The 14,882-nt window shown below is 37.7% G+C and overlaps 1 protein-coding gene across 1 annotated transcript; it reads right to left on the bottom strand.

The window, feature by feature from the left end:
• Window positions 1-12,773: 12,773 nt before the first annotated feature.
• On the bottom strand, window positions 12,774-13,535 carry LOC116567429 (keratin-associated protein 24-1). Its single transcript, XM_032302478.1, has one exon. The coding sequence runs from the start codon at window positions 13,533-13,535 to the stop codon at window positions 12,774-12,776; it is 762 nt and encodes a 253-aa protein (XP_032158369.1).
• Window positions 13,536-14,882: the final 1,347 nt, after the last annotated feature.

Here is a 14,882-nt window from a genome sequence, read left to right on the forward strand (position 1 = left end):
TCAGAATGGCAGTCGTACCTTACACATTCAGGGACAGAAGTCAAACCCCCAAAGGTCATTCTCCAGTTATTTTTATATAATGGTGATAGTTGTATACAGGTGTATGGTTGATAGATCACAGTGAATTCAATATCCAAATGAGATCTAGAACACGTCAGCCTTGACTCTTCATCAGATCAGTTAATCATGTGCACAGCATGGTATGCAGCAACACTTCTAGAGGTAAAATGCTTGAGAAATAAGCAACTGGCTTTACAGTGTCTGTATCTGCAATTAGAGCAAGAGTCAAAAGCAGGGATCTTGGCAGTCTGACCTGGTGGCTGAGAAATTAGTTTACAGCCATCACGCACTATTAAAACTTGTTTCTCAGATATATTCTACAACTAATGTTGCCTCCAGGCAAGAGCACATCTAGAGAGGGGAAAAACAACAACAACAAAACAGAAAACAAAAAAACGAGGTGTTCCTACTTTACACTGAAATATCATCTCTTAGAGTAATGAAGCAATCAAAACTCACCCAACAGTTTAAGGAACTAAGTAAAAATTCTCCACACTGCTTCTTAGCCTGTAAAAGATTGCACCACTTGAGGATATCCTGGTGTCTTTTCACTCCCCTATCTGCCCCTGTGATCAGGTAATATTCTGGGTGCCTGGTTACAATAAACGTTTCAGCTTTGGTTTCAAAGTATGATGATCGTAACAATTAGCTTGCCTATCCTTTCTTGGTGTTTTCTTTTTATTTTATGCTTTCAAAACTAAGTGGATGATATCTCTGTATCTTCACATGAGCAAAGAATGTATGAATTAGTAATCTTTTCACCAACTGTTGGAAGAAGTCCAGATCTTAGCCCAACCAAACCCGAGTTAATATGTTGCTTGAAAAATGTGTCAGACTTTTTATTATTTTACTCTTTTAAAGGGTTAGTAAGTTGTACAGATTAAATGGTAACATTGGTACATACCTTATTATTACCTTATAATGACATTAGTGTTTTCAGTTGTGAAATTCAGTTCGTCAGATGTCAGGAGCTGGTATCCGGTGAAAACTGTAGCAATCTGGCCTGAAGGCTGAGGCTGGTTTTACTAGTGTACCTAGGTGTACATGTTTTATGAGAGGGGTGGGGTCTCTGAGTTAAAATGATTACAGTTTGTGGCTTCTTCTCAGAAAATTAGCTCATGGAGGAAATTCAGATCTCCTATGGGTATTTCCTCTGTTCTCCTCCCCTTCAAATATAAACTAGCATTAACTGACGCGTGGTGTCTTGAGGAAGTAGGTAAGTTAGGTGTAAAGTTTCCCATTGGTAACTCTTGGTGAATGAATAATTAGAATGTACCAGAACTAAAAGCATGTCTCATGATTTAATGGTTTATTTGTCACATGTAATTAAAATATGCCTGTATCATTAGCAGACATTGGCTAGGCTTGGGTAGATCCTGATAAGCACTTTGGGAAAGGAACAGAGGGAAGGAAGGCATAGTCAAACACCATAAAAATTTTAACACATATTATATCTAGAATGATAGAATCATCATATTTTATAGATGTATGGGCTTATTAAATTCAACCTCTTCATTTTACTGGAAAGGAAACTGAGGCCCAGAGAGAAAATGTGTTTTTATCTTAGTCACACATAGCTATTTAGTGGCAAAATCTAAACTGGAGAATGATCTCCTGACTCCAAACCCAGTTCTCTTGTACGACCATGTGTTGCTTCCCTTGTCCCCAACCATCTGTCCAACTTTGCCGCAGTGACAGGCCAGACTATATCCACTTCCCACAACTATGCAAGCTTTGCCAGGCAACCATCCAAATGGCCTTTAGTGTTTATACAGAAAAGTTGAAAGACTGCTCACTTTTAAAAAAAAAAAAATTCATTGTCTTTGTATTTTAAAGACACACACACATGCACACACAAAGACTTGGGATTACATGATTTTGTTGGAATTGCTTTTTGGCTCCATGTTCCCCGGCAGGATGGCCAAAAGGATCAAGACCCTCATGTGATCAGATGCAGAAATTTTCAAGTCAATACACTGTCCTTAAAGCCTCTATTCATTGACACTCACTCCCCTTTGGGCAGTGATCACAAAAACCTGTTGCCTTTAACAACTTATTTTTAAATTTTTTGAAGGTTTTATTTATTTATTTTTCAGAGAGAATGAGAGAGGGAGAGAGAGAGAGATGGAGGGCATAAGCAGGGCGAGGGACAGAAGTAGAGGGAGAAGCAGGCTCCCTGCTGAGCAAGGAGTCCAACGAGAAACTTGATCTCAGAACCCTGGGATCGTGACCTGATCCGAAAGCAGACGCTTCACCAACTGAGGCACCCAGGCGCCCCTAACATCTTAGTTTAGAACACATTGCCTTGACGTTTCTAGTTTCTTATGAGAAAATAATGGCAAATACCTGCAATTTTTCACATGTGGAAAAGGATTATAAAACTTGTAAACAGATATTGATGGCATGATGTGTTCTTTGCAACCACTGGAAACAGATCTTTCGGGCCTGGGACTCTGCAGTTGAGATCTGCTTATGCTCTTGATTAATACAGAACATGGATTGTTTTGGAATCAAGAGAATGAAATTGAATCCTATATTTCGATCAGAGAAGAAGGATTTGGGTTGGTTTTGTGTCTGATTTAACGATCATCACCTCAAATATCTTTTTCCTCCCCCAGTGGTATTTCTGGGAGTATCTCTCCCAGGAATTGTGTATATAAATGTCCCTTCCTCTGCTCAGCTGTAGTTGGAAGCCTTCACATTCAGGTGGTTCAGGAGCTTTTTAGACTAATGAGTTCATGCTTCTTCTAGAATGAGCAGAGATGGCTTCCTTGAAAAACACAACTATTCCTGTCAAATAGAGCTGTCCTGCCAGCTTGTTGGAATACTTGTGCTTTTATCTTATGTTTCTATTAATGTTTTATAATAGCACTCTATCTTGCCTGAAAGCAATGAGGAATGTAGATGTTCGAAGCCTCAGGCTGGACCGTACTCTTATGCTTAAAATTTCCATTACCTATATTTCAAGAGAGACAAGAAGAAAAGGAAAAAATGTGTCTTGGCCAAGTTCTTTCTCCTTTATCCGTTGTTTTCCAAATTATGGAGAAGATACACTTGTGATTATTATGCCCAAGTGTTAAACAGATAATTAAGACCAATGTGATTATTGTATGGTGACTAACATAACACTATAAAAAATAATAAACAAAACCAACAAAGTCATAAGTATGTATTTTTCAAAATATGTATTGTAAAATAGGTAGAACTAGGACTTCCAGGAACATATACAGTTTAATAATCATGATAGAAAGAAATGGATGTGTATATACACACACACATACCTACGACATACATATTCATTCACAATTATTCATGAAGTTAGTGTAATTATTACCTTTATCTGGTTCCATGATAATTGTCAAAGAATCCACTGGCTTTAGCAAGATTTCAAAATTTATTCGTGGCCCACAGCAATAAACTTGCAGGAAATGGAATCCTGGGGGTCAGATGTGGCCCACCAAGGGAAGGAGACCCAGGTCAAGACGGATTGATTATCATGAGTTCGAAGGCCTCTCTATCTTATTGGGATGCCCAGGTTAATAATTATATAAGCTCAGGGAGGCAGGTTTCTGGAAAATAATTAAACAATCTCTTTTCTTCTTTCTTTTCCGTCCTTTAACTTGTGTTCTTCTTTCCAACCCCATCTCCATCCCCAAACCTCTCCCTCTTTCCACTGGACTCCCTTTCCCCTCTGGCTCTCCCTCCCTCTCTGTCTGCCTTTCTTACCTACTGTTCTTATTGATGATGGTGATAACCCGTGTTGTGTGTTCCAAGCCAGATATTAAAAGCCCTAGTGACTCAAGTTAAGTCTCTTCCTCAGAAAATGTGTTTATTCCCATCCTGGACTATCAATTCTATCAAATTTGTACAAGATCAGGAATATAAGTTCTAAGTTCTACATAGTTCTCCAGATGTTTTAACCTGTTTGAAATCCAATTTTTAAATATTTTTCTTCTGTTGGTATCACCCCATTTTACTCATTCCCATGTACTATCTTGCCCTGTGTAATGGATTGTAAATTCATATGATTCAGTACCTCAGAATAATGTCCTAACCTAGAGCAAGAGGTTACATACACCGGAGACTTGTTCTCGGCATCTTTCCTCACTTCAAGGTATCAAATGAACTGTAAATGGCAAAATCTGATCTTGGAGTAACAATGTTGGATGGTTTATAATAATTTTACGGGGTCTAAAAGATTTGTACTTTCCTCATAGATTTCCTATTTTATCACCTATGCTTCTACCCACAGCACTGAGCTAAAAAAATATATAAGCCAAGTGTGTATTCCATCAAATAAATATTTTCCAATTTCAAGTTCAATTCACTTCTTAAGTATGATAACCACCATGGGGGAAGAAAAGGTAAAATGGAATGTAACACTGCCATCTGATTTACTTTACCCCATGAATTCTGTTCAAAATAATTGCAAACTCATTGTATTCTGTAGCCCATATCTTCATTAATGAGTTGTTTCTTGGGGTATAGATAATCTTCTCTTAAGTGATAAGCTGTGTGGCTTATTTTATAAAGCACCGTTGAGGTTCTGAGAGAGAACTCTTTGTTATTAAGTGGGTTCTGAACACTAAAAAATTGAAATAAATTATAAATGGGGAGCACACATATTTATCACCTTTATTATTGACAGAGGTCAAGTTGTAGAATTAGGTTTGTTAAAGCAAATGATATTGCTGGCACTGAACCCTGGAATTTATTTGCATCTGGACAGCGCGGGTCTGGGAGAAATTTCCCGCTGTAGAGAAAGCAGGAAGGAAGAACTCCCAAGATGGGGAGGGCCAAGGCTGAAAGGCATGTGCCCAGTATTCTTGCCATGTTTATCAATCATAAAGGTTACTGCACCTCCCCAGAGGCCTAGTGGGAAAGCATTTAAAGAGTAGTCAGACAGGTATTTAAGGTAAATTAATTTCTTACAGGAATAGGAAGGAAAAGACTGCTCTGCTAATACAGTGAACTAGTACAAAAGGAATCTAGATTCTGTTTCTAGCTTCCCAACAAAGTAACTAGCTCTAGAACTTTGGATTCTGGCTTTTGATCACATTATCTGCAGAAAAACAAAGTGTTTTGATAAGTTTGAGGGTCTCTTTGCTTATTTACGTAACAAAAACACCTGCAACTCGGTGTCTCAGTGGGTTACAGCCTCTGCCTTTGGCTCAGGTCATGACCTCAGGGTTCTGGGATCTAGCCCTGCATTGGGCTCTCTGCTGGGCAGGGAGTCAGCTTCCCCCTCTCTCTCTGCTTGCTGCTCTGTCTACTTGTGATCTCTCTCTCTCTGTGTCAAATAAATAAAATCTTAAAAAAAAAAAAATGCCTGTAATTTGTTGAGCACTATTCCCGGCACTGAGTCAAGGTGTTTTATAAACTATTTCACTTAACTGTCAGAAAGCCCCTTACTTTATAAAGCTCCAGCTGGTTAAGAGACAGCTTAAATTGTACAACCAGTAGGTGACAGGTTCAGGATTAAAACTCTAGCTCTTCTGCTAATCACTATGGTAGACTCATGATATGTGAGTCATGATGTCACACGCAATAAATACAAGATCAAAGAAGCACTTACTATGTATCTTTGAGTGTGTTGGCCAAAAGAAAAAAAAAATTCCTCAAATTGACTCAAGATTTATATGGCACCATTTTTTGTAGTACAAATCAGAAATCCAATGCATTCCCCAATCCTGGAGAAAAAAAGTTTAAAAAGGTCTATCACTTACTAGAGACAACCATGAATAGATGCATATTGATAAGAAAGAACAGATTCTGGGGCACTATGATTTTTATTTATTTTTTATTTTTTTAAAGGTTTGATTTATTTATTTGACAGAGAGCACAAGGAGGGGGAGTGTCAGAAAGAAGGAGAGGGAGAAGCAGGCTCCCCGCTGAGCAGGGAGCCCGATGAGGGGCTGGATCCCAGGACCCTGGGATCATGACCCAAGCTGAAGGCAGCTGCTTGACCAACTGAGCCACCCAGGCACCCCGGTAGTATGATTTTTAATCCACCATTCTCAGTGCCTTCTCTCTAGGTGAGAAGTGATTCACAGTAAAAAGTAATGATAAGGACAATAATTATGTCATAATTGTTTCTTGAAAGACAGGATTCTGGGGCTCCTGCGTGGCTTGGTGGGTTAAAGCCTTTGCCTTCTGCTCAGGTCATGATCCCAGGGTCCTCGGATCGAGCCCTGCATCGGGCTCTCTGCTGAGCAGGAAATCTGTTTCCCTTCCTCTCTCTCTGCCTGCCTCTCTGCCTACTTGTGATCTCTGTCTTTCAAATAAATAAATAAAATCTTAAAAGAAAGAAAGAAAGAAAGAAAGAAAGAAAGAAAGAAAGAAAGAAAGAAAGAAAGACAGACAGGATTCTGGACATAAAATCTTTATTCTTTCTTTATTGAAAAAAAAATCATTCCAATTTTTGAATTTTTATTCTTTAATGAAATTTCAACTTCATTCTTTTAGATCAGAATCTGAATATAAACCTAGAGGTAATGTATTCTTTTTTAAATTAAAAGAATTATTTTGTATTTTTGAATGACATTTCCTTCAAGTGTGAAGACCTCGGAATGAGAGCAGTCAAAATAGAATAATCTAGAATTTTCAGGACTCCAGACTGTAAGGCAAAGAAAACAATGGTGGGAGCTGAGATTCCATTCTCTCCCCATCTGTCAGTGACCTGACTCTAGATAACACAACTTGGTGATTTACTGAGTCCCACCTGTCAATCACATTAAAATAACAGTCAAAAAAAGCAAGCACAGTGAGCATAGTGAACAGTTGAAGAAATAATTTTATTAGCTCTGAGACAACAGGTGCGCACCTCTGATCAAGGATTCTATTCACTGCCGATTCACTTCTGAAGTGAATCTAGAAACTATAATTTCAACAAGGTCCTAGTATAGGTGGAAATTTTAGTATGGACAGCACAGAGTTGGTGGTTATGAATAAATATAGAGTAACATGGTTTTGAGATATTCTCTATGATATTGGGAGTGACAATATGGCTAATTGAAGTGTCAGGTGAGTCTTCTAATTCATCAAGGGCCTTTTGGTGGATGAGATCCATTTTTCTTAAACAAATCATGTCTAGTACACTCACTCTATATTGAGAGCATTGATAGGCATCCCATGCAGAACTCAAAGAAAAAGACAGTTGAGAAACTCAACGGAACAAAAATTTTAAAATCTATACATGTTTACACTAGGCTTAGAAGTGATACAGATTTATTTCTCATCCATTAGAAAATACGATAGATGAAAGAAGGTTTCAAAAAGAGGTTGGCTAATAATACAGTTTAAGGGACAGACAGAAAAAAAGAGCAGGATTATGCAATTATACTCAGGTCTTTGATAGCATGCCAAATGCAGTGACGTTATCAACTCTTTAAAACTTGCTTACAAAGTAAATTGTTAGTCATCTAAACAAACACATTTAAGTATATAAATTAAGCCAGAGACGTTAATTATCCATTAAGTCCACTGAGTGTTAAACAGATTACAGAGTAGAATTTTGTATGACTTGTAGCATTTAGAATAGTAAATGTACATACAAATTCATTGTATTCCTTTCTCTGCTGTGTGTGAGAGAGATAAGCATAAAAAACACTTGAACGCTTATATTTGTATTTGTAAATTTTTTATAACTGCAGAAAATAATATTTTAAATCTACAAGTAGTTTTTTCTTTTTTTAACAAAAAAATAGATGTTCTTTCATTTGGGAAGTAGAAAATGTTAGTCAGCTGTTCAGTAAAATGTATGGGGAAAGAAGTAATTCATTTGTCTATTTTTAAGTGAAAATTTAAAAAGACCTCAGTTGGATTCTACAAATTAGCTGCCATTGGAGCTATGGACATAGTGGGTTAATTATTGAGCATAGTTTATGCCTAAATGAAATTGAATAGACATATATGAATCTTTACATTCTATGATGTTCTAGAAGGTAATGTGTTATAGAGGACTGATGCCTACTTTACTTTGCTATTCAATATTTTTATTAACAGTAGCATAGGAGAGGTTGTTGATTACATACTCTACAAAGTCATAGAATGGAACCACTTTTTTTAATTATTTAGGGAATCAAAGCAGGACTCTTTTTTTTTTAATTAATTAATTAATTTATTTATTTCCAGCATAACAGTATTCATTATTTTTGCACCATACCCCGTGCTCCATGCAATCCGTGCCCTCTATAATACCCACCACCTGGTACCCCAACCTCCCACCCCCCGTCCCTTCAAAACCCTCAGATTGTTTTTCAGAGTCCATAGTCTCTCATGGTTCACCTCCCCTTCCAATTTCCCCCAACTCCCTTCTCCACTCTAAGTCCCCATGTCCTCCAGCAGGACTCTTAAGTCTAAAAATTACTTTAAAAATCACCAACTACCATTTCTAAAACTCTCCCAAAGCTAACATAACTTAGTTTGTGTCTTTCTTTTCCTTTTTTTTTTTTTAATATTTTATTTATTTGACAGAGATAGAGAGCACAAGGAGGGGGAGTGTCAGGCAGAAGGAGAGGGAGAAGCAGGCTTCCCACTGAGCAGGTATCCCAATGTGGGGCTTGATCACAGGACCCTGAGATCATGACCTGAGCCAAAAGTTGAGGCTTACCTGGCTGAGCCACCCAGGTGCCCCAGGTTGTGTTTTTCTAGAATTTTTTATTCTATCCAGATAGATAAATAGATGGGTAGAGGATAAACAGTTTTGAGAAATGTTCATTGATACATGCGAGATTATATAAAATGTCACATCTTACTTATCATATCTTTTTTTAATTTTTTATTTTTTATAAACATATATTTTTATTCCCAGGGGTACAGGTCTGTGAATCACCAGGTTTACACACTTCACAGCACTCACCAAAGCACATACCCTCCCCAATGTCCATAATCCCACCCCCTTCTCCCAACCTCCCTCCCCCCAGCAACCCTCAGTTTGTTTTGTGAGATTAAGAGTCACTTATGGTTTGTCTCCCTCCCAATCCCATCTTGTTTCATTTATTCTAATCTTTTTTTTATTTTGTAATGTCTTTCATCATAGAATTCATATGGACCTACATGTTTTTATGTAATATGGATCCACTGTTTTTAATTCTCATGACATATTTATTAGCATAATTACATTACATTTTATTTGAAAATCTCCGTTTGATGGAATTTTCTATTGCTTCTAATTTTTCAGTATTCAGGCCATGCTGAAATAAATATTGTAAGACTTGAAAGAATGTTTCTGTAGGGGAGACATTAAGAAGGGAAAGTATCTGATCATACAATGTGTGCATTTTAAATATTCATGTAGGTAGCAGCTCTATCAAATTCTACTACCACCTTCAGTGTATAAGCATAAGTTTTTTTGGTTTGTTTGTTTGTTTTTAAGATTTTATTTATTTATCAGAGAGAGAGAGAGGGGGAGAGAGCAAGCACAGGCAGACAGAATGGCAGGCAAAGGCAGAGGGAGAAGCAGGCTCCCCGCCAAGCAAGGAGCCCGATGTGGGACTCGATCCCAGGACGCTGGGATCATGACCTGAGCCGAAGGCAGCTTTTTAACCAACTGAGCCACCCAGGCGTCCCGAAGCATATGTTTTTAAGTTGACATAAATTACTAAAATGCTTGACAAATGGATGATGAAAAATAATGTTCTGCATTTATTTATTTATTTAAAGGATTTTATTTATTTATTTGACAGAGAGAGATCACAAGTAGGCAGAGAGGCAGACAGAGAGAGAGGGGGAAGCAGGCTCCCTGCTGAGCAGAGAGCCAGATGCGGGACTCGATCCCAGGACCCTGAGATCATGATCCAACCTGAAGGCAGAGGCTTTAACCCACTGAGCCACCCAGGTGCCCCATGTTCTACATTTATAATTACCAATTACTACTGGGTGGAACATTCTTCGGTGTGTTTATTGATGATTTATATTTATTTTATAAGTAATTGCTCATATTGTTTTAAAGATTTTGTTTATTTATTTGAGAGAGGGAGAGCCAGTATGAGGTAGGAGCAGTGAGAGAAGGAAAGGAAGCAGACTCCCTACTGAGCAGGGAGCCTGCATGGGGATCCGTCCCAGGACCCTGAGATCATTACCTGAGCCAAAGGCAGACGCTTAACTGACTGAGCCACCCAAGTGCCCCTAATTTCTCATATTGTTTATTTGTTGTTAAGTCACTGTGTTTTTCTTTCTTTGTGTTCTTAAATATTCTAAACAGTAATTTTATGGGGTCTTCTATACCTATTTTGTCTCAATCATGCTTTTTTTGGTCATTTTTTTGTTCACCTGTTTTTTTTTTTTTAATTATTATTACTTGGTTATAACTGACACATAACATCATAGTTCCAGGTGTGCTGATCTTTCATTAGGACTATTTGTTAGACGTTAGGTTTACAGAAGATTTGAGTGGAAAGTACAGAAAGTTCTCAGGCTCCCTTTTACCACCTCCCACACACACACTTTTGCTTTATTTTTAATTTCTGTGTAGTGTCTTCTGTTATCAGGAGCTTTTGATCAGATGTAGCCACATTTAAAAATCTTGTATTTTATAACTATTTGTTTTTATTTAACCCAATGTCTTATATTTCCTCCCAGTTTTTCCCCCACTGATGAGTTTATGTATCCTTCCCTTGGGTCAAACTAATTTATGCATCTTTTTAAATGTATCTCTTACCCCCACCCTCCTGTTCCCTCATTGCATACACATCCCCCAGTCCGTTCACATTCAGGCATCACTCTGATGATGTTTCTTCCACAAGGTATTCTCTACTTCTCCTGTTAGAGTCCTCCCTCTGATTCATTTTATATTGTACTCAAAATGGTTGAATTATTGTTTGTTTCAGTATATTACTCCTCTGGATAGTTCTTGAGAATAGGATCTATAAATCTTGATATCCCCCAAAGAATCTCATTTGATGCTTCAAAGAATAAGTTTTCTATTAAAGTTTGCAAAGAGAAAGGCTGCATGTTTAGTTTGGACAGCTGAATACTCATCTGGGACACACAGTAATTATTTTCAAATACCTGAACACCTGTTCAGGGTTAAAGGAATTAAACTGGTCCTATTCAGTCAATGGATAGTTGCTAAGAACAATTCAATTTGTGTCAATATAAAGAAGAAATTTTCAACAAATAGTACTCTCTGAAAATGGAATGAACTCACCAAGGAGTGACTTGATTGTCCACAGACATGTTCAAGCAGAAGTGAACTATTCATATCCCTTCCATAAGCCTTTCTTATATATAGTAGGACTACTGAATACATAAAATGGTACCCCTTTTGTATACTTCAAGAGTTTTGATTCTGGATTTCTAATACTGATGACCTTCTTCCATTCATCCAATCTCTGGTTAACACTCATCTCCACAGCCCACTTTATTTGACTGCAAACGTGATTTGCTTTTTATTTACAAAAATTCTTAAGATAAATGTTACTTTTGAACCACTGAGATGGATGATCTTATTTTCACTTTTTGGAGAACTTTTTAGAGGTTAAACCAATTCTCTCAGCGTTCAATATTAAATCTATTCTAAACCCCAAACTTTATCTACAAAACCAATAAATACACATATTGTTCAGGGAAATATATTTAATGCTTTATATAATTTGCACTAGATTGATTTATTTATGTTTTTTCCTGGTTTTCTACAGACATACCAATCACAGACACTCTGAGAGAAATGCCACTCAATGTGTTAAAAATAGAACAAAACAAAACAAATAAAATCCTAGGAATTCATATTCTATCTTTTCATATTTTTAACTAGGGTATTAAACTAAATGACAGGAAACTAGTGCTTCCACAATGTTATGCATATTGTTCAGAACATGAATAAAACTTCAGTGAATATGAAATAAAGCATAATGCAAAACATTATTTCCCAATCGAAATTTGTTTATTAACTATGAACCAGAAGCTTTTCTAGAGTCAGAAAGCAATAATTCAGCAGGGGAGGATTATAGCAGAACCACAAACATAGATCATCACTAATCATGAAGAATCTATAAGACTATTTTATCATTCTTTCAACAAACAGTTCTTGTGCTGATGCTACTCCCAAGGCTCTCTCCTAGGCATTGGGAACCAAAGTTGAATGCCAGCAAACTGAGGGCTTTGGGGCTTCTTTGGAAGAGAAGATTGGCTGAAAGTCTTCTGATTTCGAGTTGAGCACTGCTGCTTGCATATCCTGATAATCAGTCAGTAGGGGATGGATGCAATAGCTGAACATAGCATATTTAAGGTAATGCTATCTCTTAGCTCATTAGCAACATGCTAGTTAAGCAGTCCACAAGACTAATGATAAAAAGCAAAACATTCTGAAAGAATGTGCTGGAATCATCAGTCAAACCAAAAAGTCTTTTCTTCATCAAGAAGGTAAGGGATATTCCCAGTGGCAGACAAGGGACAATGACAGTCAACATCAGAAAGCTGACAATATTTGTATTTTATGTGGAATCTCTTCAGTCTGTCCATTGTAGTGAATCGCAGAAACAATATCACCTTCATGTTCAGCCCTCAACACAAAGGATATTAACAGAGCAACAAAGGAAAAAAAAAAAGCTAGTAAATGATCATGGTTGTGGTTGATAAGTCCTGGAGTTGTATTTGAGGTTAATATAACAAGATTCTTAAGACAAATGAAGTAATTGAGCCGAATATTAGGGAAGATGACTACTTGGCAGAATCTGCTACAATACCCAGTAGCTACAAATGCAACAAATTATTCAATAACAACTCAGAGGTCTACAACCACTGCATAAATACCTCAGAGGAGGAAAGGTACTTGGAATGCAGCTCAGAGACTGGAAGTTTCTAGAAAAATATCTCAGCGGTTGACAGCTCACTGGTCCATAACTTGGATATCGGCAATTTCTCACTAAATAGTTTTGGGGTTGGCAGCTTCTGGAAATATAACATGATGGTGAGAAGCCACTGGGTATGAAGGCAAGATTTTGGCAGCCTCTATAGCCCAAACTACCCACTCTATAGTGGTTTAGGAGACGGAAACGATTGGACGAGCAGTTAAGTTGCCCAAAGCCCTTGAAGCTATTGCTGAAGGTCTGGCAGGCTTTAGATGGACTTTGGCTGAGTTTGTAGTAATAAGATACATACCCCTTGGTCTGAGTGCATGGATTGCAGCTGGGGTTAGGTCCAATGTTGGTGGTTTCACAGGTACTGCAGACTTGGCCCACTGCTGGAGAGTTGCAGGGCACACAGGAGTTTGACGGGTCACAACTTGTGGTGCAGATCTTGAGCTCACAGCTAGGAGATTCGCAGCTTGGTGCTTCAGCATAGGTTTCTTGGCAGTTACCCAGAAGCCAAAGATTTCCTTGGTAGCTACTGGGTAAACAGAGCCCAAAAGTAGGGCTTACATCACTGGAGCAAAGCGCAACGGAAGGAGTCACTGGGATATAACAGTGAGTTCTGTAGGATGTATCACTGCATTCCCCAGAACAGCCCAGAAGAGACATGGAGCCTGACTGCATGTTCAGTAATGGCGTTGGAAGTATGGTGATACTATGGCTTCCAGACTTTTTATATATTTCCTGGGCATTGTCTGCAGCCTCCCCAGACTCTCTTCCTTCTCCCTGCCTGGGACAACAACGCAACAACATCTTATTAGTGAGTTGTTTAGCTACAGCCTCTGACGTCTTCACACTCCTATAAAAATAAGTTTATTTTGATTCTTCAAAGTATCTCTAATCGCCATGTTGAGCATCACCCATCACCCATTATCTGTAGGCCATACCTTTGGTGAATAGTGATTTTAACGTTAATAAGCAAACTTGCAACTGCCAATCGATGGTTCACAAGAGTTCACGTGTCTGTAGGCTTCTGCAGCATAGTCATTAAAGGGTTAACAAGGATTCAAGCAAAACAATGAACCTGTACTTTTCCATTCTTTTGACCAGGCAAGATACTGCAGAACTTAATCCTATACTGTGAACTAAGCCAAATACTTGGGCTGTGTCAATACTGTTACTTAAAAGAGAGGGTAAAGCACTGAACTATTAAGAGAAAGAATTGGTCCCCCAAAATATGTACTATGCTCTTAACTGTGCTAGGTCATGTATTGGTGTTGACTTCTCATCTGACATATTTGGAGAATTCCCCTTGTAAGACTCACGGTAATCCACGTGAGATTTAGTGACCTAACTTGTACTCGTGGGTCAATGGTTGCTAAGTAACCAAGACTTTTATGAGATTTCTTTCTTAAAGAGCTTCTGCCATATGTAGTATCAAAGAAGGCCAGTTTCTCAAGATTATGCCTTCTTAATTGACTGAGATTATAGATCACACATTCCATTGTCTCAGCTGTAAAGCCCAATTCCTGTCAAATGTATAACATTTTTCTACATTTCTCTCAATATAAGTTTTATTTATTCTTGGTTTGCATTTTTTCCACATAAACTTTATTTCATTCCTGTGTTGAAGTTATTCTTTGCCTATACCCATAAAAGGGAATAACTATGTTTAAAAATTTATTTGAATAACATATAGTTCCTATAGGTACTGTACTTCTTAAATAACACTTTTTGCTCCTTAGGGTGAAAGCTGGTGGAATTTTTTTAAAGATTTTAATTCAAGCTGAAGAATTGACATTTTGTTCTTGAAAATATAAACTATAATTCAAACTTACAGCCTACATTGAATTGGAAACAGGAATGCATTTATTAACACAGATGGGTTCAGACAGAGGACAGCACCAACTTATTCAGGTGAGATAAGCTCTAAGGATGGTTTTTAAAAGACACTGTCCTTATAGAAGACAATTAGATTTCTCTTCCTATTCTCTCCTTCTCGGCTAAATTTTTAAAACACACACCAATTCT

The sequence above is a fragment of the Mustela erminea genome, chromosome 1 (assembly GCF_009829155.1).
Source record: "Mustela erminea isolate mMusErm1 chromosome 1, mMusErm1.Pri, whole genome shotgun sequence".
Classification (NCBI taxonomy): domain Eukaryota; kingdom Metazoa; phylum Chordata; class Mammalia; order Carnivora; family Mustelidae; genus Mustela; species Mustela erminea.